This window comes from Heloderma suspectum, chromosome 17 (assembly GCF_057233095.1).
Source record: "Heloderma suspectum isolate Gila_16-S chromosome 17, 16-S_ref, whole genome shotgun sequence".
In the NCBI taxonomy this organism is placed as follows: domain Eukaryota; kingdom Metazoa; phylum Chordata; class Lepidosauria; order Squamata; family Helodermatidae; genus Heloderma; species Heloderma suspectum.
In genome coordinates, this window is record NC_139474.1 from 1,349,156 (window position 1) to 1,369,885 (window position 20,730).

A 20,730-nucleotide genomic window follows, 5' to 3' on the forward strand; every position below is an offset into this window, starting at 1 on the left:
AGTCCAGGAAAGACTTTACACATTCTGCAAAATCCAGTGGCAAACATTGCCTTTTTCTTAATCTTTAGTTACTAGCCCTGAACCTTTTGTGTTGGCAAAGCTATTTCAGTCAACCTTGCTATCTTCCCTCCCTGCACCCTTACCATTCTGAGGTTAATTGTTGTCTCTGAATTATTATTTTTTAAAAGTTCTTGTTTCTTTGCAGCTGTCCTCATCGGGGACTCGGGAGTCGGGAAGAGCAATCTTCTTTCTCGCTTCACCCGGAATGAATTCAACCTGGAGAGCAAAAGTACCATTGGGGTAGAGTTCGCCACCCGCAGCATCCAGGTGGATAACAAGACTGTGAAGGCCCAGATCTGGGATACGGCTGGACAGGAGCGCTACCGGGCCATTACTTCTGCGTAAGTGCCTCCTTGCCCTCGGATGCCATGCCGATGTGCCAAGTGGGGTCACTGGCTCATCCTCCCCGCCCCCCCCCCCCCCCGCGCGCCTCCGTACAAGTTGAGAACTGCTGTCTGACATCATGCTTCCCTCTGCTCTGCTGGCCCTGAATTAGGCTTGTCAGAGTCTCTGGGGCTCAGACCCTGTGGCTTGGGAGCAGAGCCTGGGTGCTCAGGAGCGGGGCCTCATGGGGGGAGGGGCTGGAGCTGGATGCGTCCTTGTGGAGGGAGACCTGGTGGGTCAGCGGGCAGGGCCTGACTGAGCCTGGGGGCTCAGGGTGGAGCCTGATCACACAAGCCAGCTGGAGAGCGTGCATGATCATCCGGAGACCACTTCCACTCCTGGACCCTGAGCAGACCCTGCTTTGAGTTCTTGCAGAAGATTAGAACCTGGGGATCGCTCGATGCATGTTGGTTGGCCCAGGCAGAAAGAGCTGGTACTTCACACAATATGGACTTAACTTCTGGAATTCCTTACCATGGCACACCCACTAGCTTAGGCCAAAGGGTGGGCTGGTAAATGTAACGGCAGTAGTCTCTGCTCCCTTTTCCTCCAAAGTTCTAATACGTGTTAATTTGGAGGGAGGTTGGGAATGCAGGAGACCCTGGTGCAGGTGATTTTGTGAGGTGAGCAGCCTGCCCCTGGTCCTGTGCCCCAAAGGAGCACATGAGCACAGCGGGCCTTGTGGTGGATGGGCAGGGGAGTGGGGCAGGCTCTGCTTCACTCCCCAGGCAGCACGCAAGAGGCTCTGGTAATGTCAAGAACCAGCTTCTTCATTATTTCCAAACATAAGAACCCCCCCGCCCCCCGAAGAACAAGATTGCACGCTGAAAGAAGGAGCACGCTGGCTCAGTTCCAAGGCTTGCACTCAGGCTAGCCCCTGAGACGAGCGCTTGCAGGCTATGTGTCCAGCGGCATCCCTCGCAGCCGCTACCTGCTTGAACTCCTGGCTTCCAAAAGGGACCTTTGCTACAACTGGCTGAGTCACCAGGGTCCACGGAGGGACAGATGCTCAGAGGCTGCGCGTGTAAGAGGCTGCGCAAATGGGTTGGGAAACTGGTGATGACTTTATCACATAAACAGTACGTCTTTGAAACAGCGCTGGGGTGGGGATTTGGTGCTGAGCTGCAGCCCTGCGCCCATTTTGTCCCTTCTGCTCTCCTCTCCCACCTGCTGCAGTTACTACCGAGGGGCAGTTGGGGCCCTTCTGGTGTATGACATCGCCAAGTACCTCACCTATGAGAATGCGGAGCGCTGGCTCAAGGAGCTGCAGGATCACGCAGACACCAACATCGTCATCATGTTGGTGGGCAACAAGAGCGACCTCCGGCACCTGCGGGCCGTGCCCACCGACGAGGCCAAGAGCTTTGCAGGTACCCCCTCCCCTCCTCGCGGGAGAGGGAGGGGCTCCGGGCCGCCTGCCTGGACTCCGCCCTGGCACAGCGTGTGCTCCACCCATGGCATCAAAGGCACGCCCCTTCGCCACGCTAGGCTCCAGGGAGGCGTGCAAGATGGCCATGGTGCATGTACTGTGCTCCACGTTTCTCTTCACCACAAGCAGCTGAGTGTTGTGCCCTGTGGGACTGGTGGATGCCCAGCAGTCAAATGTGTTCATTAGCCAACCCTTTGGACTGGCTTATGGCATGTCTGCGACTCATGGGGAGGGGCAGTGAGCGCTCCCCACCCCGGCTCCAGGCTTTGGAGGCCCTTGGGAGGACGCTCACAACGGGGCCCCTCCCTTGGTGAGTCCCCCTTCTCCCCGCCATCGCCCCCAGCTGCTGCTGCTCCTCCTCCTCACTGCTCCCGCTGGCTGGCTGGACAGGCAGAGGGCCAGGGAGCAGGGAGGGCGCAGCATCTCCCGCTCTCCTCCTCACCACCGCCGTTGTCTGGGCCGGAGCGAGAGGCAGGGGGACAAGCTGGTTGCAACGGCGAGGAGCAGCAACACCAGGGGGCCGTGGTCCGTGGGCCCCTGCTGGGGTGTAGGCCCTTGGCAGCTGCCCAGCTATGCCTACCCTTGATGCCAAACCCTGCGAGCCATCCAGGACATCGAAGCCATGCCTCCCCATTTCCCCTGGAGCCTGTTGCCACATGCCCTTGTTCACACAGACACGTGAGTCGCGTATGTACACGTCTAATGACCAGTGTGGGTCTAAGAGGGCCTCTAACCGCAGGTGTGGTTTTATGCACACAGTGGATTTATGTGCTACATTCTTACCGAAGTGTGGAATAGCTACTGCTAGAATGGGGAAATTGCTCAAACACTTGTTCAAAATCCACAAAGCACAGACTTTTGTTCTCCAAATGTATTACAGAAGAGAAAATCAGCTTGGTCAGTATACTGACCCACTGCCTAGCGCCTGGGCCAGTAGACCATTTCTAACAGGCCTACCTGGAAAGTGAGAGAGACAAGGGAAGTGTGGGGAAATCAGCATTTGCCAAAGGAGGACAGGAAGGTGGCACTATGGAAACAGCCGAGCAGAGGACTGGGGGGCTGTGCTACCAAGGGAGTTAAGAGTGCCGGTGACAGTAGTGGGGACGGAAGTGTATAGATTCCGGAGGAAAGGAAGAGGAATAGAATGGGGTTGCCCTTCCCTTCCTGGCTGGTCTGGCCAGTAGTTAGAAACATGCTGTGGGCCAGACCACCCTCAGGTTTCTCAGCTTAGGTTCCAAATTCAGAAAGGGGGTGCAAGCAGCCGCGGGCTGCTCCTGAAGACAAAATGATCGAGAAACCTCTGAAGGAATAATGTTGATGTTTAGCCGTCACAGTGATGATGGGGAGAGTGAACGGAGGCCCAGCTGTTGTTAGGGATCCAGGAGCCACCGCAATTTGGTCAAAAATAGGTTTAGATGGAGGGCCTTGCTAATGGGGCTTCTCCTTAGCATTTCCAATATTCAAACGTGGTGTGTTCAGCTTGGGACCTTTTAATAGTGCTCCAGCCCTTCCTCAACTTGTTGCTCTCATACTTACAGCCATGAGAGCTAGAAACGCGCATTCTTGTGTTTCTCTTGTGAGAAAGAAAGCCTCCTGGCATGCTCAGTCTAGACACATTCCAAATTCTGAACTTTTGCTATACTTTTGTGGAATCATGGAATGATTATAAATAAATGAGGAGTAAGATGAAGTGCAGTGGATTATTAAGGGGTGGTTAAGGTAATGTGATGTTGGTAGAACATCCGTCTTGATTGAACTAAAGTGATAACTGTTTTTGCTGCAGCTGCTATCCATCTTTCTTTGTGCACCTGCATGTTCTGTGGATGACTGCCCAAGGGTGCAATCCTATATATGATTAGACAGAAAAAAGTCCTACAATTCCCAGCATTCCCCAGCCAGCCATGCTAGCTGAGGAATGCCAGCTGAGGAATGCTGGGAGTTGTAGGAATTTTTTTCTGTCTAAACATACATAGGATTGCACCATAAAGGTGGCATGTGCAAAGTGCATTTCCCTCTGGTAAACTCCTCACATACCCCTGGGATAGCGGGAGAAGGCTTCCTGGTTTGAACCCTGGGATTTCTACTTTGGAAAATGAACTGCTGAGGTCTGAAGTGATAATATATAAGGCAAAGTAGTCAGGGAGATGTGTGTGCACAAGCCATGATCATTTCTCTCTCCACCTGCCACAGAAAAGAATGGATTGTCTTTCATAGAGACATCAGCTCTGGATTCCACCAACGTGGAGACTGCCTTTCACAACATCTTAACGGGTAAGTTTTCTCCTCCACCAACCCCACCCACCGTGGTGCTCTAACAAGAGCTGCAGCCTAGCAGGCGTGATTTCTGATAGGCCACTTGGCATCTGCTGCCTGCCTGCTGGGATTCTTGCAAAGAATACTGGACTAGGTGGATCTTTTGGTCTGGTCCAGCAAGGCACTTCTGCTGTTCTTCAGCACTTAACACCGAACAGTGATACCTTAACAATTAACCGGATTCTGAGTCTGCATTTTTGCTTTATAAATCATGTTACAGGAGGGGTTCTAGGTTGAAATATAGGCCACATGTGACTGATGTTGGCCCATCCATCTTCTAGAAATTTCTGCAGATACCTCATGGGGTGGGGGGCAAACATCCACACCACCCCGCCTTCCAAGCACAACGCACCGAGGCAAAACACGCTCCGTGAAGAAACAAGCCACACACACAACAGGCAGAACATCGCCTTAATCCCCCGGCTGTGGCCTAAACCCCTCCCGCTTACCCTTTTATTTTTTCTGGGCAGCTGGGCACATCTCAGAGCAAAGTACCGGGCTGCAGCGACAGTCTCCGTTGGGCCCAGAGGCATTCTTGAAAATAAGGTTGCACTGGAGGCTGGCACGTTGCTTTGCAGCCTGCCAGCCTCGCGCGCTGGCTCCGGGTTCCCGAAGTCCCGTGGGCAAGGCGCCCTTGATGGGCCCCCACTCTCTGGGAGGCTGCCTTCTCGCCACCATTGTCACCAGCTGCTCTCGCTCCTGCTTCTCATCATCGCAGAGAGCCGGGGAGTGAGCAGGCCGCGGCACCCTCTGCTCCTCCTCCTCACCACCTCCGTTGTCTGGGCCAGAACAAGGGGCAGGCGAGCAAGCCGGTTGCAGTGCTGAGGAGGAGGAGCGAGCCCAGGGAGTCGTGCCACTGGGCCCCTGCTGGGGTGTCTGACCATGCCTACCCTGCCAGCCTCCCAGTTAAAAATAGAGAAATAATTACAATGAATCCAAACAATAAAATAAAAAATGGGAGCGGCAGTGGGCTTGGTGTACACCAACGACGGAGGTGTCTGTGGGCACACTGGTTTTCCCAGGCACCATGTTGGAGGCCAAAGGCTGTACACTGCCGTCTTTTAATTCCATCCTGCTTCTGGTCGCCCAGAGGGATGCCATCCATCCACTTGACTTCATCTGTGTTCCTCGTGTTTTGTTGCCCTCCAGAAATCTACCGGATTGTATCCCAGAGGCAAATTGCTGGTGGGCAGCCAGAGACGGAGTTCAGCCCTGGCAGCACCATTGAGCCCATCAAAGTCCTGCCCACTCACCAGGAAGGGAAACAGGCGCCCTGCTGCCAGAACATCTAACTTGTAGGGACTGTGATGGAAAAGCTGGTTGGGCCAGTCCGAGATGACAAGGAAGGCCGGAGAGTTGCCAGGTGCATTCCAGCACCTCCAAGAAGAAAGTCATGCTCTGCATGCTCTAGATGAATTGAGGTTCTGCTTTCTCCTTCTGGTACCCAACCTCTATCACGTTCCTGTGCTTCATGTAGGTCATTTTTTTCCTCCACAGTGAAACACATCCTTAGATGTGGCAAACGTTGGTTTGCCTTCCAAGGTGGTGGGTTATTTGAAGCTACTTGTCTGATCGAGCTGAGACCACCCCCCCAATCCACATCCTTTTTCCCTGAAGAGGCTGCTGCTGGGAGCTCCTGGCCAGTACTACCGTATGGGGCCTGTTCCAGGAAGGTGGTGGATTGGCAGGGGGCAGAGTGGGAAAAATCAGGGTAGCTGCTCAATTATGGCCCCTTAAATTTCTTGACGAAACCTTTCCTGTCTCCTGTATGTTACCTGGTTTATTTACAGTCTTTGCAAGCTAGTCAGTTGTTATATGTACACATACATTGATTGTAGGCACCCCCCCCCCCCATATCTAGAATATCAAGGAGTTGAGCACGTTGGCACTGTACTGCTCTCCTTTGGAATGGCAAAGCAGCCAATATGTCCAACTATTAACTTAAACAAGAGTTAAACTGGATTCACTCTCACGGCTTTCTCCAAAGCAGCTTGGGAATGGTGTTGTGAAGGTGCCAAATCCTTCACTTCCTCATATAAGCACAACTCCCCAAAGTTCCTTAGAGGGAAGCCAGGATGAATTAGGCCTGTTCAAAGCCATTTTGTTTCTGTCAGGTAGACATGCCCCAAATCCCAGAAGTCCACTCCTATGCAAAACGTGGACCACTGACTCAGTTGCTGGCTGTGTAAAGAGGCTGCAAAAGTGAGGCCAGGCAGAGATCTACCTCATGAGGAAATGGTGAATCTTGGCTGCCCCCCCACCCCGCCCTGCCTTTACATCAGGAGTAGGCAATTTGTGGCCCTCCAGATGTTTTGGCCCAGAATTCCTGTCAGCCGTGGCCAACATAGCCAATGGTGAGGGGTGATTGGGATTGTAGGAGACAACATCTGGAGGACCACAACTTTCCCACCCCCGCGTTATGTCAACAAGGCTGCTTGAGGGAGTGTGAGTTGCTTCAAAGTGCTGGATGTTAAACACAAAGCGCTTGTTAAAACCACAGCTTGCCAGGCAGGCGTGACTGGCGTCCCCGTTGGCTGACGCTTCTGGTTTGGGAGCCCACTTTCCCCCTCCACCATGCAGTAGATAAGCCTCCATCTGGTAATTGCCCCATGTCAATTTATTGTCACGCTGGTGACCACTTCCATTCATTTATGTGGCTTTTAATATGGCAAATGGGTGGATTTTAATATGTGGAATTTCCTTCCCTTATTGCTTTAGAATTTGTGTCTTGTGTGTGTTGTTTGTTTTTTGTGTTCAAGTGTTTAAATAAAAGCTCTGTAACAACATCCTGGAAGCCTCTCTGAGGTGCTGTGGTATCTGAAGCCGGGGCCCTCTTACACTCGGGCTCAAAGCACACTCTTTCCTGGCATTGAAGCTGTTGGTCTCCCTAGGGAGCCATGGACAAGGGTGGGTGGGTGGGTGGTGTGGTGGGAAAAGCTTTTCCCTCACCTCCATGGCCACTGCAAAGAGTTGTGGTCCAGTCAGATGTTTCTGGGCCCTCAGAAGCAAATGCCTGATACCTACTGGGCTTCCTTCCAGATGGTTACTAACACTACTGATCAAATACATTATGTAGTCATTCCATCTTATTCCTTCTTATTTATTTATTTATTTATTTTGGTGGAAAGAAAGGCAGAAGAGGTGGCAGGGAAACTTGGGAGGGTTACAATCGGAAGATGATGCCCAGTGACTTGAGGGGTAGAGAATTTAACTCTGTGAAAACCATGAGCTCAGGGATGTATGTACCTGTATGTACCTGTGCCCTTCACAAACTGAATTTCTGTTATCTGCATTAATTGTGCACATTAAGCACATTTAGATACCACTTTTTTCTGCCATGCTTTCCTTGGTGGGGGGGTATAATTTATTCTAGTTTTCCTAGTTGTGGCAAGTGGACATGGAGCTATAAAGATCTCTCTGGCTTCTGAGATTTGAGCAGGCATTTGTAACCAGGAGGGCTAGATGATGGTCAAAATCCCACAAGGTTGTCTTCCACCTATTCTTCTTGTTGGAATTGTTTGTAATTGTGCCTGTAGAATTTCCTTTTTTAAAAACTCCCACCCATCTTGGACTCCTTTTCTCCCTAGAGTCACTTGCCATGGGACCTTACTTATAATTGCTCTGAGTTTATTAAAATCAGCTTCCCTAAAATCCAGGGTACGCGTTTGGCTACACTCGGCTTTTGCTTCCTTTAGAACCAAGAACTCGAAGATAACATGGTCGCTTTCTGCCAGAGTTCCCGTAACTGCTACTTTACCCACTAAGTCATCTCTCTTGGTTAGGATCAATTCAAGGATGGCCAATCCTCTAGTTCCTTCCTCCACTTTCTGTAGGAGGAAGTTATCAGCAATACAAGTCAGGAATTTCTTGGAAGGGCCATGTTTTGCAGAATTTGTCTCCCAACAAATATCAGGGAAATTGAAGTCCCCCATTACTACTACACCATGCTTCCTTGAAACATTGGCAGTTTGCTTTTCAAAAGTTTCATCCTCGTCTTCTCCTTGGTTGGGTGTCTGGTAGTAGACTCCGATCACCATGTTCCTTTTATTCTTTGCTCCATTTATTTTAACCCAGATGCTCTTGATGGGGCTACCAAGCTCATCCTCCTGTATGTCTGCGCAGTGATACGTATTTTTAACATTTCGTGCAACTCCACCTCTCTTTCTGTTCCTTCTGTTCTTTTTGAACAAGTTATATCCTTCAATTGCTGTATTCCGGTCATGGGAGTCACCCCCCTCCCAAGTTTCAGTTATACCTACCAAGTCGTAATTTCTGTCCCATATTAAGAGTTCAAGTTCATTCTGTATGTTTCCCACTCTGGGAATTAGCATTTAGTCATTCATTAGCCATGTGCTTTATAGTCTGGCTTTCTTCCTACATGTTTTTGAAAACTATTATAGGGTGCTAGTAGAGCTATTCTCTCCATTGTGGTGCATGAACCTTTGTCCATTGTTACCCCAAACTTTACTTCTCTCTCCCTCCCCCATAGGATTCAGTTTAAAGCCCTCCTGATGAAGTTCTTCATGCTGTGGCCAAACACATTCTTCCCAGCTCTTGTGAGGTGCAACCCATCCCTTGCCAACAGTCCATTTTCCAGGAAGTATAGCCCATGGTCCCAGAATCCAAATCTCTCGTGTCAGCACCACCTTCATAGCCAGTCATTCACCTGGAGTATTTTTCTTTCCTTTCTATCCCTCTTCAATTGGAAGGATGGGTGAGAATACTATCTGGGCCCCAAAGTTCTTGAGTATCCTTCCCAAAGCTTCGAAGTCTGACATGATTTCTTCGTAGCTCCGCTCGGCGGTATCATTTGTTCCCACATGGATGAGAAGAAACGGATACCTGTCAGTGGGCTTTATGAGTGTAGGCAACCCTTTAGTCACGTCTCCAATCCATCCTCCTGGGAGACAGCATACCTGGTGAGTCCATGGGTCTTTGCAATATACTTGGGTTTCGATCCCACGCAGCAAGAAGTCTCCCACAACTACTATTCTTCTCTTGTTGTTGTAGGCCTTGGTTTCATTGCCTCTGCTTGACTGACCTTCAGCGTCTTGCTGGCTCTTATGCGGGGTCCCCTGTAATTCTTTCTCTTCAGGCTGTCCTCCAGTCTCATCCTCAAGTACCTAGAATCGGTTCCATAGTTCCACCGCTTCCACTGGTGCAGAGTGGCTTCTCGTTTTTCGGCTCCTGACTGTCCCCCTTTTCCAAGGAGTATCCTCTACTTCATTTTTCCTTGCCTCAGCATTGTCTGCTTCTGCCTCAGCTTACTGTTGCTCTTCTGGCTTCTGTACTTCGCTTTGGTGCTGTAGTTCCACCGTTCTGTCCAAGAACTCTTTGTCTTCTCTTGTTCCCTGGAGGGTCGACGCTCACCCGTCACCACCACTGGAGAGTCTTTCCCTTCCATAGCCTCTGTTCCCTTTATGTTTCTAGCTCTCATGTTACTGGGATAGCCTGTGCTATGTCCTCTGTTCACTGAAGGTTAACGGCTGAGTCCCACTGGTATGGAAGTGGGTGTCACAAGAAAAAGAAATTTTAAAAAATGGGCACTGTCCCTTCTCCATCCTGTTCATTTCAGTGAGGTTTGTGCTGGAGCGCTCGGCCGTGGACTGGTCTTGGGAGTGTGAGTGAGAGATCCTGACCCACAACAGCACCTCCAGATTTGCCTTGCTGCAAGGCCACTTGTGCCTCAGGGTGCTTCAGAAGGTTGGGGAAGCATGTCAGACCGTGCCTGGCAAGCTGGGCTTTGATGCGACACTGCGCCCATTAGGTGGAGCCATTTTGTAACTTTTTTGCGAGGCGCAACACTGCTGAAGGTTGTGATGTTGCACCTGCCTCTGCAAGACGGTTCCCCCTCAAGTCTTTTCATCTGAGTTAAGTACATATTACAAAAATGGAATATTCAGCCAGGCTGCTACTAACGTTTTATATTGGTCCTCGCCGCTGCTGAAAAGCCGGTGTAGCACAGTAGCTATGAAGAGTGAGCGAGGCATTGGGAAGGCCCCCGTCTGAATCTTGCCTTGGCTGCCATCCTCTCCCTCCATCTGCAGCACAGTGATGATTCTGATGACATTATTGATATCAGGGTCACGTATGGGATGTGAACACTCACGACTGCTGATCACAGGCCAGTGAATCTACAGAGGAGGTGGAGGTGTACTGGGGACATCTGCAAATGCCCTAAGAGCAGTAATGTCTCTTGGGAGTCTCTAAGCTATTGTGGCTAATACAGCCCTGGACAGACGTCTCCTCCGGTTCTTCCTCAGTTCCAGTCCACATTAGCCACCCGTGTGTGTGGCACAGCAGTTATCCTCGGTTAATTAACAGACTATGCAAGTGCAATCTTGCGGATATGATGTGACACAACAGCCAAAAGCATTACCTGGATGTGGGCGTGCCTGTGTATCTGTTGTGTTTTTCAGTTACTTGTTGGCACTGAAGTTCTTTGCTGCTTGTGGTTTTTCTGCTATGTGCAGGACCATTTCAGTGCATGCACAGAGTGTGTCTTAAAAATACTTCAGTGTTTGTTTACATGAGGACATTAACGGGCTTTCAGGATAACTTGGTCAAACGCTTATAGGTGGGACACGTAAGGAGAGGGCCAGAGCCATTCTCCTTTTTGTTTAAAAATGTAGCTGCAGTTATTTCATATTTATTTTATTTATATACAGTATTTCTACCTTGCCTCTCCATTTCAAAAGAAGTCCTCAGTAGGCTGAAAACAAGACAAAGAGAATACACTAAAATCCTAACAATACAGTAAAATAATTTAGCTACAGCAGAATAAAATGGTATAGAAGGGAGTCTGAAAAAAATGTAAAGGACAGCCAAATGTTTGCCTAAACAAGTCTTCACCTGGTAGCAAAGCAGCAACAGACTGTGTGCGAAGGAGCATGGCAGAACTCTTGGGGCTGAGTTCCATACCCTCGCGCTGCCACAGAGACAGAAAGTGAGGGGCAGGCGGAGAGGGGTGGGGGAATGGTCTGTGTCATCTGTATTTGCATACTGATGACAGCAGACTACAGACGATCTTTCCCAGCAGTTTCCCATGTATATAAGGAGGGAGCTGTTGCACTCACGTCCTGCTTGTGGGTTTCCCATATGGAGCTGGTTGGCCACTGTGTGAACAGAATGCTGGACTAGATGGACCCTTGGTCTGATCCAGGAGGGCTTTTCTTAGGTTCTTATTTTAAATGGCAAAGAGGACAAGGTGGAACCAGAGGTCAAGGCACTGAGCAGGAGTCCCCAGACAACAACATCTAAAATGTCCTCCAGGAAGGAACAGAACTACGCCTTCCAGAGAAATTGGTAGAAAGCATTGTTAAAGATAAAATCATAATGCATATAGAAGGACAATCCTACCGAAAATGAATCAACATGGCTTCTGCAGAGGTAAGTCCTGCCTCACTAATGTTTTAGAGTTCTTTGAGAGTGTCAGAAAACATGTGGACAGAGGTGATCCGGTAGACATTGTTTACTTGGACTTCCAAAAGGCTTTTCTCAAAGTCCCTCACCAAAGACTCCTGAGGAAACATAGCAGTCATGGAATAAGAGAGGTATTATCACCCACAGTGATTTTATGGAGGCGTCTGCCCCTTTTAAGGCTTCTGGATGGTTTGGCACTGTGCCCTCTCTGATGTACAGAGTGACAACACCTCTAGTACACCCATCCCTGTCCTTCCTATAAAGTGTATGAAGAGATTACCGCATCCTACGAGTTCTTGCCATTCTGCTAGGTTTCTATTATTACCACAATATCTAAGTTCTCCTTTAAAACCAAGAGTTCCAACTTTCCAGTCTTGGCTTGAAGCCTTCAAGCATTTGCACAGGAACACCTATACATTGATGTCTCTGGCGTGTGCATTTTCCACCATGGCCCTTAGGCCTCTTTGCCTGGCTATCATGTTTCACCATATGCTCATGGCCTATTTCCATCCTGTCCCAATCTGGAAACCGAACAGCCCTATGGCCCTCCAGACAGTGTCTAGTGGCCGTAGGATTTCTCCCTTAATAAATCATGGGGTAAAATCCAACTAAAGTCCTACTTAGAGTAGACCCATTGAAATGAATGGGTATTAAGTTAGTCATGAATCCCCAGTATTCTACATGCTGGAAGGAGGGCCGAAAGGGAGAACAGCCCTTGAACATCTACGCTCTGTTCCCCTCTAATGGCCTGTTCTCCTCCCTGTCATGCCGCCTCCTTCCTTCCACTTTGCCAGTTCCTCCCACACCCCCATAGTGTTCTCCACCCTAGGACCCATAGCAGGTAACATAAATGGGGGTGGGGGGAGGGCAGAAATGGACGCCTATGTGCCACGCTTGAAGCCCATTGTTCTGCTCCAGGATAAGTAATGGTGGCTGTGAGGTGTCCTTGCCGATATCATGCTTTTTCCTATGACTATTCTTTGTTCCCACCACCTACAGGAGTGTCTCTGTGCATGTGCTGAGTGTTACTTTCCCTTCACAGGGAACATCCTCAGCGAGTCTCACATATGTAGGACTTCCAAGCAATGTATTCCTGGGTGTTATAAATTAAGCACCTGTGACAGCAGTTACCGTTGGTCTCATAAAAGAGATCTATTTACCACTTTTTGCAACACTTTGCCTACCCTTTGTTTCTCTTTCCTGGCCACTGTATTATAATGCTGTCTGTCTGGGTGAGCCATCCCCCTGGCTCAGATGGTGGCTTTGCCTTTCCATGGAGCAAGCCCTTCCTTCTTTGCATTCCTGGAACTATCCCTGCCTTGAGTCAGTGTTTGTCAGCAATTCTGGGCGCTCTTACACCATCACCCATCTATATTTACAAGGTGAGATCAGTCAGAGAAGGACCAGGAAGAGACAAAAGGGGTGGGAGCAAAATTGGTATAGCAACAATAAACTGTGGTCATGCCACTTCTGAGGAGGAGAAGTGAGGGAGATGGAGGTGGGCTGGCTGGAGAGTAGAGGAGTCCTTTAATCTTTTAATGCTTGCCCAACAAACTCAGGAGAATGCGGATAATCAGTAGATCCTAAGAAGGCCCCTGTGGGATCAGGCCAAAGGTCCCTGGCCTTGTGCTGTTCAATATTTTAATAAATGGGCTGGATGAGGGCGTAGAGGGGATGCTCATCAAATCTGCAGATGACACGAAGCTGTCAGGAATAGCCAGCACCACAGAAGACAGGGTCAAGATTCAGAAGGAGCTGAACAGGCTGGAACACTGGGACAAAACCAGCGAGGTGACGTTCAGTCGACATGAATGTAAAGCTTGCAGTTGGGTACCACCACAACAAAAGAGGCACAGGATGGGGGAGATCTGCTTCGGCAGCAGACGGGCAAAAGGGACCGAGGGGCTCAGCAAGCTGAACACCAGCCAGCGGCGAGGGGCAACTGCTGAAGAAGCCTGTGTGGTCCTGGGCGGCATTCAGAGACTCATCATGTCCAGATCCCAGGAAGGAATAGCTCCACTCTGTCCTGCACTGGTCAGGTTGCATCTGGAGTCCTGTGTCCAGTTCAGGGTGCCACATCATAAGAAGGATGTAGACAAAGTGGAGCATGTCCAGAGAAGAGTGACCAGGATGGTGAGGGGTCAGGACACCAAGCCCCATGGGAAACAGTTGAGAGAGCTGGGTTTGCTTTGCCTGGAGAAGAGAAGGTGAAGGGGAGGTGTGAGAGCGGTCTTCAGATATCTGTAGGGCTGTCATGCAGGAGCATTATGCAGGGCATTGTGATGAACATCAAGAGGCCCTGCTGTCTGGTCCACCAGGGACAGCTATTAGGCGGGTGAGTCTGAGGGACAAGGCTTTCTCAGTGGTGGCCCCATACCTTTGGAACTCCCTCCCCAGGGATCTATGCACTCATGGCCTCATCACTGCTGTTTTTATTTAACATAACATATTTAGTCCAGTCTGTGTTTGGCTGAATTTTGCTACATGTGAAAAATGTTTAGCCGCTGCTGGCTCGTGTGTGTGTGTTTTAAACGCTGAAATTGTAACTGTATTTTCAGGAGTCTTGTAAGCAGCCTTGTGAAAGCAGCGCACCCTGAAAGGCAGGTTAAAAATGTTTTAAATACACCAACAGCCCTCCCCCATGTTTGTGTACCCCCCCGGGGGGCACGTGTGTGTGTGTGTATTTATTTATTTATTTATTCATTTATATACTGCCCAATAGCTGAAGTTCACAAAAATTCAAACCAAAAAGCTCAGGATAAAATAATAAAAAATATGAAAGCATTAAAACCACAATATAACAATACCACCAGAATAAAACCTAGCAGCAATGCAGAGATTTAAAATACAGATAAAAAGGTCTTCACCTGGCACCAGAAGGAGTACAATGTAGGTGCCAGGCAAACCTCTCTAGGGAGCTCATTCCACAGCTGGGGTGCCACAGCAGAAAAGGCCCTCTTCCTGGTAGCCACCCACCTCAATTCCTTCTGTAGGGGCTCATGGAGAAGGACCCCTGAAAGTGATCTTGGGGTCTGGGCTAATGATCTCTGCACAACTCCTCCTGTGCTCCACTGTAAGACTGTTACAAATTGCACACTGTGTGTGCGTGTGTGCGCACAATGCCCAGCTTTTTCTCTCCCTGTCCCCCCAACTCCTTGTTTAACACCCAGCCAGATGAACTTGAAAGTTTGCTCATAACTTTGTGATATTTTATTTGGCCTAATAAATGTATTAATTACTACACTGTGGCTTCTGGATTTATTTCAAATGGACAGCAGAGCTCCTTACAAGTTTTGTGTGCTTACATGCAGGGCTTTTAGAAAGCTGGCCATTGTCTTTTCCCCTTCATGGATCACTGCCTTGTTGTGGCGAAGGGGCTTGCGTAACTCAGTGAAGCCATAAGCTATGCCGTGCAGGGCCACCCAAGACGGACAGGTCATGGCGGAGAGTTCTGACAAAATGTGGTCCACTGGAGAAGGAAATGGCAACCCACTCCAGTATTCTTGCCAAGAAAACCCCATGGAACGTATCACAAGGCTAAAAGAGATGACGCCGGAAGATGAGCCCCTCAGGTTGGAAGGTGTCCAATATGCTACTGGGGAAGAGCAGAGGGTATTTCCAAGTAGCGCCAGAAAGAGTGAAGCGGCTGGGCCAAAGCCGAAAGGACACTCAGCTGTGGATGTGTCTGGTGGTGAAAAGAAAATCCGATGCTGTAAAGAACAGTATTGTTTAGGAACCTGGAATGTCAGATCAATGAATCAAGGTAAGCTGGAGGTGGTCAAACATGAGATGGCAAGATTGAACATCGACATCTTGGGAATCAGCGAACTAAAATGGACAGGCATGGGCGAATTTAATTCAGGTGACCATCATATCTACTATTGTGGGCAAGAATCCCTTAGAAGAAATGGAGTAGCACTCATAGTCAACAAAAGGGTGGGAAAAGCAGTACTGGGGTACAATCTTAAAAATGATAGAATGATCTCAGTACGAATCCAAGGCAAACCATTCAACATCACAGTAATTCAAGTCTATGCCCCAACCACTGAGGCTGAAGAAGCTGAGGTTGATCGGTTCTATGAAGACCTACAACACCTTCTAGAACTAACACCAAAAAAAGATGTCCTCTTCATCATAGGGGATTGGAATGCTAAAGTAGGAAGTCAAGAAATCACCGGGATAACAGGCAGGCATGGCCTTGGTGTACAAAATGAAGCAGGACAAAAGCTAATAGAGTTTTGCCAAGAGAACACGCTGATCATAGCAAACACTCTTTTCCAACAACACAAGAGGCGACTCTACACATGGACATCACCAGATGGTCAATATTGAAATCAGATTGATTATGTCCTTTGCAGCCAAAGATGGAGAAGCTCCATACAGTCAGTAAAAACAAGACCTGGAGCTGACTGTGGCTCAGATCATGAGCTTCTTATCGCAAAATTTCGGCTTAAATTGAAGAACATAGGGAAAACCACTAAACCGTTCAGGTATGACCTAAATCATATCCCTGATGAATATTCAGTGGAGGTGAGGAATAGATTTCAGGGATTAGACCTGATAGACAGAGTGCCTGAGGAACTATGGACGGAGGTCCGTAACATTGTTCAGGAGGCACCAACGAAATCCATCCCAAAGAAAAAGAAATGCAAGAAAGCAAAGTGGCTGTCTGATGAGGCTGTACAAGTAGCTGAGGAAAGAAGGGAAGCGAAAAGCAAGGGAGAAAGGGGAAGATATACCCAACTGAATGCAGAGTTCCAGAGAATAGCAAGGAGAGACAAGAAGGCCTTCTTAAATGAACAATGCAAAGAAATCGAGGAAAACAACAGAATGGGAAAGACTAGAGATCTCTTCAAGAAAATTGGAGATCTCAAGGGAACGTTTTGTGCAAAGACGGGCATGATAAAGGACAAAGAAGGCAGGGACCTAACAGAAGCAGATGAGATTAAGAAGAGGTGGAAAGAATACACAGAAGAACTATACAGGAAAGATCTTAATGTCCCTGATAGCCATGATAGTGCGGTCACTGAACTTGAGCCGGACATCCTCGAGAGTGAAGTCAAGTGGGCCTTAGGAAGCATTAGTAACAACAAAGCTAGCGGAGATGACAGTATTCCAGCCAAGCTATTTAAAATCCTAAAAGATGATGCTGTTAAAGTGCTGCATTCAATATGCCAACAAATCTGGAACACTCAACAGTGGCCACAAGACTGGAAAAGGTCAGTTTACATTCCAGTTCCAAAGAAGGGCAACGCCAAAGAGTGTTCAAACTACCGTACAATTGCGCTCATTTCACATGCCAGCAAGGTGATGTTCAAAATCCTACAAGCTAGGCTTCAGCAGTATGCGAACCGAGAACTACCAGAAGTACAAGCTGGGTTTAGAAGAGGCAGAGGAACTAGAGATCAAATCGCCAACATTCGCTGCATCATGGAGAAAGCAAGAGAATTCCAGAAAAACGTCTATTTCTGCTTCATTGACTACGCTAAAGCCTTTGATTGTGTGGATCACAACAAACTGTGGCAAATTCTTAAAGTGATGGGAGTACCAGACCACCTTACCTGTCTCCTGAGAAACCTGTACGAGGGTCAAGAAGCAACAGTAAGAACCAGACATGGAACAACCGATTGGTTCAAAATTGGGAAAGGAGTACGACAAGGCTGCATATTGTCACCCTGCTTATTTAACTTATATGCAGAGTACATCATGAGAAATGCCGGGTTGGATGAATCAGAGGTCGGAATTAAGATTGCTGGGAGAATTATCAACAACCTCCGATATGAAGACGATACCACCCTAATGGCAGAAAGCGAAGAGGATCTCAAGAGCCTCTTGTTGAGGGTGAAAGAGGAGAGTGCAAAAGCTGGTTTGAAACTCAACATTAAAAAAACGAAGATCATGGCATCTGGCCCCATCACTTCCTGGCATATAGAAGGGGAAGAAATGGAAGCAGTGACAGATTTTACTTTCTTGGGCTCCAAGATCACCGCAGACGGTGACTGTAGCCATGAAATTCAAAGACGCTTGCTCCTTGGGAGGAAAGCTATGGCCAACCTAGACAGCATAGTAAGAAGCAGAGACATCACCTTGCCGACAAAGGTCCGTCTAATCAAAGCTATGGTTTTCCCAGTAGCAACGTATGGCTGTGAGAGCTGGACTATAAGGAAGGCTGAGCGCCGAAGAATTGATGCTTTCGAACTGTGGTGCTGGAGAAGACTCTTACGAGTCCCCTGGACTGCAAGGAGGTCAAATCAGTCCATCCTAAAGGAAATCAACCCTGAGTGCTCATTGGAAGGACAGATAATGAAGCTGAAGCTCCAATATTTTGGCCACCTAATGCGAAGAGAAAACTCCCTGGAAAAGGCCCTGATGCTGGGAAAGACTGAAGGCCAAAGGAGAAGGGGACGGCAGAGGATGAGATGGCTAGATAGCATCACGGATGCAATGAATATGAACTTGAGCACGCTCCGAGAGAGAGCGCAGGACAGGAAGGCCTGGCGTGCTATGGTCCATGGGGTCACGAAGAGTCGGACACGTTGACAGTTGAACGACTGAACAACAACAACACAACATTGTCTTTTGCTATGCTTCGACCGGAATGGCAGTGAGAGATGCAGGCAAGTTGCGTCACGTTGCATAAATAGAATGCAAGACATGTGCTGGGCTTGTTTCGCCTCTGCAACTGCTTCCCTCTCAGCCTTTTCTGCACTCGCGCCCTTTACGCCTCTGCGTGTGCTTCCCCCTGCTTTTCACATCGGCTTCCACGCTCCTAATGCGTGTTTCATGCCTGCCAGTTCTTCCACACTGAAATCTTATTTGCATTATTTAATACAGACCCTTGCACATCATTGTACATAATGACACCATTTAGATCGTCTGTGTCACTAGGTGATTATTTAGCGAGGAGGGTGTCACGGGCGCCGGTAGACACAGACGAGGGGAGCCTTTGCTTGGGGGGACAGGGGAGATGTTGTTCCTATAGTGCTGGCCTTCTGGAGGCTGGGGGGGTCGCTCACTTGTTGGGGGTGAGCTGGCTGGGAAGCCCTCTTGAACAGAGCTGCTGTCAGGCTGGAGCGAGAGCTCCCAAACCAGGGAGCCTTGGAAACATCTCGGGGGGGTTCAGTGAGCCTGTTCTTCCTTAATATTCTCAAAGTAGGCATTTTACAAGATTGGATCTGGCAAGGGGGAGGCAGCACTGACTCCACTGGAACAATTAGTAGTCATTATTTCAGGTATATAATACCTTATTGCATATAAAGAATGAACAACCAGGGCATATTAATACAAGGAAGAAAGAGCTTCAGCCAGAGGTATCTATAGGAACATGGAATTGTATTTGGAAACGGGTAGAGCAATATACAAAAGTGACTTGCAGGGCCAGTACACGACCTCCTGGCACCAACACTGCCCGGGGGGGGGGGGCGGGGGGGGCGGATGGGGAGTGTGAGCTGCTTGCTGGGGGGGGGGGGAGCAAAAGCTGCCACCTCCTGCCTTCTCCTCAATACTTCGCTCTAGAATCATAGGAATCATAGGATAGTAGGGTTGGAAGGGGCCTACAAGGCCATCGAGTCCAACCCCCTGCTCAAAGTCAGAGCATCCCTGACAGATGGCTGTCCAGCCTCATCTTGAATGCCTCCAGTGTGGGGGCATTCAAACCAGCTTTTGCACTCTCCACTTTCACCCTCAACAAGAGGCTCTTTAGATCCTCTTCGCTTTCTGCCATTAGGGTGGTATCGTCTGCGTATCTGAGGTTGTTGATAATTTTGAACCATGATAGCATGATAAAGGACAAAGAAGGCAGGGACCTAACAGAAGCAGATGAGATTAAGAAGAGGTGGAAAGAATACACAGAAGAACTATACAGGAAAGATCTTAATGTCCCTGATAGCCATGATAGTGCGGTCACTGAACTTGAGCCGGACATCCTCGAGAGTGAAGTCAAGTGGGCCTTAGGAAGCATTACTAACAACAAAGCTAGTGGAGATGACAGTATTCCAGCTGAGCTATTTAAAATCCTAAAAGATGATGCAGTTAAAGTGCTGCGCTCAATATGCCAACAAATTTGGAACACTCAGCAGTTGCCACAAGACTGGAAAAGGTCAGTTTACATTCCAATTCCAAAGAAAGGCAATCCAGAGAGTGTTCAAACTACCGTACAATTGTGCTCATTTCACAGGCCAGCAAGGTGATGCTAAAAATCCTACAAGCTAGGCTTCAGCAGTATGTGAACCGAGAACTACCAGAAGTACAAGCTGGGTTTTGAAGAGGCAGAGGAACTAGAGATCAAATCGCCAACATTTGCTGGATCATGGAGAAAGCAAGAGAATTCCAGAAAAGCATCTCTTTCTGCTTCATTGACTACGCCTTTGATTGTGTGGATCACAACAAACTCTGGCAAATTCTTAAAGAGATGGGAGTACCAGACCACCTTACCTGTCTCCTGAGAAACCTGTACGAGGGTCAAGAAGCAACAGTAAGAACCAGACATGGAACAACCGATTGGTTCAAAATTGGGAAAGGAGTACGACAAGGCTGTATATTGTCGCCCTGCTTATTTAACTTATATGCAGAGTACATCATGAGAAATGCCGGGTTGGATGAATCAGAGGTCGGAATTAAGATTGCTGGGAGAATTATCAACAACCTCAGATACACAGACGATACCACCCTAATGGCAGAAAGCGAAGAGGATCTAAAGAGCCTCTTGTGAGGGTGAAAGTGGAGAGTGCAAAAGCTGGTTTGAAACTGAACATTAAAAAACCTAAAATCATGGCGTCTGGCCCCATCACTTCCTGGCATATAGAAGGGGAAGAAATGGAAGCAGTGACCGATTTTATTTTCTTGGGCTCCAAGATCACTGCAGATGGTGACTGTAGCCATGAAATTAAAAGACACTTGCTCCTTGGGAGGAAAGCTATGGCAAACCTAGACAGCGTAGTAAGAAGCACAGACATTACCTTGCCAACAAAGGTTCGTATAATCAAAGCGATGGTTTTCCCATTAGCAACATATGGCTGTGAGAGCTGGACTATAAGGAAGGCTGAGCGCCGAAGAATTGATGCATTCGAACTGTGGTGCTGGAGAAGACTCTTATGAGTCCCCTGGCTGGACTGCAAGGAGGT

At 48.6% G+C, this 20,730-nt stretch overlaps 1 protein-coding gene across 1 annotated transcript in view; it reads left to right on the plus strand.

Annotated features, from left to right (window-relative positions):
* Positions 1-6,978, plus strand: part of LOC146334156 (ras-related protein Rab-11A-like) — a 12,367-nt gene extending 5,389 nt beyond the window's left edge. Inside the window, exons 2-5 of the mRNA XM_084823920.1 lie at positions 206-401; positions 1,621-1,814; positions 4,064-4,144; positions 5,336-6,978. Coding sequence (XP_084680046.1) covers positions 206-401; positions 1,621-1,814; positions 4,064-4,144; positions 5,336-5,478 — 614 coding nt within the window. The 3' untranslated portion in view covers positions 5,479-6,978. The remainder of the gene's footprint in view (positions 1-205; positions 402-1,620; positions 1,815-4,063; positions 4,145-5,335) is intronic.
* Positions 6,979-20,730: the final 13,752 nt, after the last annotated feature.